Source organism: Anarrhichthys ocellatus, unplaced genomic scaffold (assembly GCF_004355925.1).
Source record: "Anarrhichthys ocellatus isolate YVR2014 unplaced genomic scaffold, GSC_Weel_1.0 scaffold86, whole genome shotgun sequence".
Lineage (NCBI taxonomy): Eukaryota > Metazoa > Chordata > Actinopteri > Perciformes > Anarhichadidae > Anarrhichthys > Anarrhichthys ocellatus.
In genome coordinates this window covers 171,581-176,258 of record NW_022280116.1, presented here as the reverse complement: position 1 = coordinate 176,258, position 4,678 = coordinate 171,581, and the positions used below count along the sequence as shown (strand labels likewise).

General features: G+C 44.6%; 1 protein-coding gene across 1 annotated transcript in view; it reads right to left on the bottom strand.

Annotated features, from left to right (window-relative positions):
* LOC116398616 (achaete-scute homolog 1a) overlaps positions 1 to 1,923 on the bottom strand; it is a 3,816-nt gene extending 1,893 nt beyond the window's left edge. Inside the window, exon 1 of the mRNA XM_031875079.1 lies at positions 400 to 1,923. Coding sequence (XP_031730939.1) covers positions 400 to 979 — 580 coding nt within the window. The 5' untranslated portion in view covers positions 980 to 1,923. The remainder of the gene's footprint in view (positions 1 to 399) is intronic.
* Positions 1,924 to 4,678: the final 2,755 nt, after the last annotated feature.

Genomic DNA, 4,678 nt, shown 5'->3' with positions numbered 1-4,678 from the left:
TGTATATATATATATGTATATATATATACGTATATATATATATAATGTATATGTATATATATATGTATATATATATACATATATATATATATATGTATATATATATACACATATATATATATGTATATATATGTATATATATATATATATGTTAATATTCTCTAATATCCAGAAAATAAGGTATCCAGTCTATTTTGCAAACATTTTGAAAAAACCTGTTTGCATTAAGACTGATGCTCTAATAATATAATGAATTGATAATTGATAATGTTCCAGACAACATATTTAAATTGGCTGAAGTTAGACTTAACATTACCCTGATCTCATCTGCAACATCAGTCAACTCGGTCATTAGTTAATTACAGTTTGATTGTGGGCTAATGAGGGGGATCAGCTCACCGCTTGTGTTCCAGATGGCGTCAGTGTGATTCTTGTAGCCGTTCTTCATGCACTCGTCCACGTAGGATTTGGGGTCGCAGCCCGACACGAGGATCTCCCTCAGCAGGGCGATGTACGCGATGGCCAGCCGCAGAGTGTCGATCTTCGACAGCCGCTTCTCGTAGGGAAACGTGGGTACGTGGCAGCGCAGCTCCTCGAAGGCGGAATTGATGCTCAGCATCCTCTTCCTCTCCCGGATGTTGGCCGCGTGTCGCTGCACCGTGTAGGGCGGATGGGTCACCAGCCGCCGCGCCCTGTGTTTGGTCACCTCCAGGGGTTCGTCCATGGAGGAGCCTTCCCCTTCCGTGCAGACGTCCGCCCCCGGAGACTGCACGTCGAGGTCGGTGAAGGTCAGCTGCGCGTCCGGGAACATGGACTGACTTCCCAGGGAGGACCAGGGCGAGAGCTGGCCGGCGGCTGTGGTGTAGTCCAGCAGGAAGTTGTCCAGCTGGGTCTGAAACTGGAAGTTTTGGTCCATTTGTCCCCAAAATGCAAAATCCTTCGTGCCATCCTCGTCGAAGTCAAAAAGCATGTCCTCCATATTTTATATTTTATAAAGGCAAAAACACAATGATTGAGTTTCTTTCCCAGTCTCGGCAGAGAGCGTGTTCCCCTTAACAAACTGGCAACAGCCTACCTGCGTGTGCCTGAATCTCTGCTGCTGTGTGACAGCCCCGTGGACACATCTCCTGGATTAAATACTTCCAGGGCCTCCGTGTTTCTCTGCGGGTTGCTCTGGCCATTGTAAAGGCTGAAAGGGAGCTCTTAAGAACACTTTACCCCTCCTTGTGGATCGCTCATTGCTTTAAAAACGAATTACAATGGAATCGGTTGATCTCCAAACGACAAAAAAGCGGGGGAAACACGTGTCCAATTATAAACTTCCCCTCAAGTAGTCCCGCTAATATTGACAAAAAACACTCAGTATTTAGCAGACGGTGAGGGGCCGAGCATTAAGGCGCAACAGGCCGCGCAAACCCGGTGGCCTCTGAATGGGACTATTTCATCTATTAAAGCTCCGCGGACAACAAATACTACTGTCAGTAACACGTGGACGCTCTTTGTTATTCAAAATGTAACAAGATTTGAACGGGGTTAATTCTGGTCTAGACATATTTTTACGCAATGGAGTCAGATCATATCCCAGCAGGATCACCAGTTTCTTCCCACATAATTTGGGTCTTGTAGCCACATTAATAGGCTCCTAATTCGCAAATTATATGATCGAATAAATGACAAACCATTGAGAGGACGCGCGCTGTAATTACGCGGGGGTTAATCAAATAAGCGAGTTCTTTCTTCGAGGTTTGCACGGAGGGCAGCGCGGGGACGATCTCTAATTGAAAAAAGCTGAGTGTTTGTTAACACATGGTTTATATTCGACAAAGTCCTCCAGGATGCCGATTTAAATTGAATCTGTTTGTTGCAGCAAACACACGACGGTGCGAGGCCTTCCGCTGCGGAAGGGGTGTTTATAAGGAGGCAGCAGCGGATCTCACCAGATGTATCGAGACCGTGCACCTGATGCTGTGACAGGTGAAGCACGTGACTAACTGCTGGGGGCTTTACCAAACAGTACAGCTTCGCGCGTGAAAGAGTGAAGGCCACAATCCCATCTGCATTCTTTTCAGTGGGTTTGATTTCCCAGCAGGGACCTCGGTGTTTGTCTCAGGAAATACATCAAAGTTGCTGCTATTTTTCTTAAGGATCGAGTAAGTTAATGAACCTGCAGTTCCAGTGTTGCTCTAACCTCCTTTTCCATCCTGCAGTTCAATTAACCCATTAGACTGACACACAGGCGAAATTAGAAAGGACAACATCCTGATTAATGGGTGCGTTGTTATCGAATCCAGCATCTTGTTTCCAACTCTGCCAAAGAGTCAGTAAATCCGTTTGGAGTGTAAACCAGGCACGAAACGAAAAAATAAGTGTGCGTTGTGTTTACAATGACTAATTTAGGATTAAGGCGTCATCGAATTCAGTTTCTTTACATTTCTAATCCCGGATGTCCTCTAATAGTTGTTGGGGATTTAATCGGCTAATGGGGGAAACACACTCTCACTGGGTTTAATCACACAGGGGCTCTCTGTGGCGTGGAGCTGTTTGAGTTGTATTTTCAATGAATGAGTGCACCTGTAGCCTATTTTCAGAATCAGAATCAGACTCAGACACGGTTTATTGCCAGGCATGTTACACATGCAAGGTTTAGTGATTGGTGCGTAAACTCAGTGCAATAGTAAAAGACATATTTTAAAAATAGAAAATACAAGAATTTACAATAAAATATGATAAACAAACAAACGAACACATAAAGAGTATGTTAAGACAAGTATGTTATTAAAGTGCACGTTAGTATTTAAATAATAAAGTTGTGCACAGGAGTGTAACTGTAAGTAATTGTCCTGAGGATGTAAGTGTCCGAGTCAGTGAGGGTCCCCTGCATGGCTCTGCTAATGAGTCATATTGATAAAAAAATTAAATTGAAAATGAAATGCGTGGTAATATGTGTGAGCTGAGCTCTATGTACTTAATTCAGATAATTAAAATTATCCACGATCCAGCGAAATTATCTCATTCAATAAAAGCGATTTCAGGACTCAGGAGCTACTTAGTGGCTATAAAAAGACCCAGATCCAGATTGGCTCAGTGGTGCATCGTCTCTCCGCAGACAGCTTGTGTTGAGAGGTGCGCGGGTCCCTGTCAGGACCTTCTGCCAACAGGCTGCCAGCGACATCTCTCTCCCAGCTGACGGTCTTTGGTTTGGTTTGGTCCGGGCTGAAGAGACGCGCCTGTCAGATTCAGATCCGCTCTTATTGTTTATAGGACAATTCAAGAGGACTGAAGGGCCTGAAAGGACCGATAGCAGCCCTTCAGCCAATTTGAAAGGGATAAGGAAAAAGTAAAAACAGAATGATGAACTCGCCACAAACACAATTACTGAGCTGCGGATATTTGGCTTTTATATCTCCCGTTTGAGAAATTTAATCTTTTTTGAATATTTTTTGTGTAAACAGTTGTTAAAGCCTCGAGTCAGTGTGCGTTGTGCGTGAACTCATTACACTGCGACACCAATGCGTGTTCCTCCGACGGACCATGCTGTAAAAAAAAGAAGAAAAATGTCCAGGAGGGTCGGACGGCGTGGACAAGTCTAGTGGGCGCTGCGCGAGGCCAAATGCTCGCAATTACGGACTGCCGGTTTTGAAGCTGTTCCACACCTGGGAGTCACTGTGTGGAAAGCAAGGAAGTTAATGGAACTGTACGTAAATCAAACGCATCGGGATTGATCCGCACCTGCTGTTTCATGACCTGTATAATGTTATGATTTTAAATCAGTGACATATTTTGGAGGGATTAGAGTGAGCAGTGTTAGCTCACACAGGGCCTGTGTCATTTCCGACAAATTACTGCGGTGTGTTGCCTAAGTCTTTCAGAAGCAGAGCCAAAATAGATTACAATAATGTCAAAATCTCTCTCTCTCTCTCTCTCTCTTTTATTTCTTTCTTTTTTCTCTAACACTTTCACTGTCTCTCTCTATTCCTGCCCCTTGTTATCTCTCTCTCTCTCTCTCTCTCTTTCTCTCTCGCTCACACACACACATACACACACCACACACACAAACAAACACACAAGCATGTTTAATTAGGTCTCTTCTGACCTAACCCTAACATTTAGCCTAAGTAAGGAACACTCTAACTTAACTTTCACAGTAAAAGCGAAAGACATGAGACAGTCCACCAGCCATCGGCGCAATGGCAGAAAGACAGACTAACATTTCAGGGTTCTGTTCAGTGACGCACGTTTTGTTTGTTTGGCCACAGGGCTGATACACATCTTAGTTCTGAAAGCCTCTGGGATCTCTGCCTTGGCTGCTATGAGAGAATGGCATGGCAGCCGAGTGGTGTAATCTTCGGCGTCGGCCACAAACAACTCTTTGATCCGTGCTGGGACCAAGCCATTTGGGTGTCACGGCACATTGAAGCGATAGCTCAGAGCAGAAGTTATCCTTGACCACAGATTAGGATTCGGATAGCCTCAGGCCTTTACCTTTAATTAAAGGTAGGCCACATTCGGCATTACTGTAATGCCATGAGCAGTGTGTGCCCAGCATCAAAGGGCACGCCAGTCAACTGAAGGGAAAATGATGCAGGAAATGCCTCGACTGATTGCATGCAAATTTCTCCTGCATGCGAGGCATTTGTGGATTTGGGGTACCATTGCAGGTTGTGGCATCTTCGGGGGC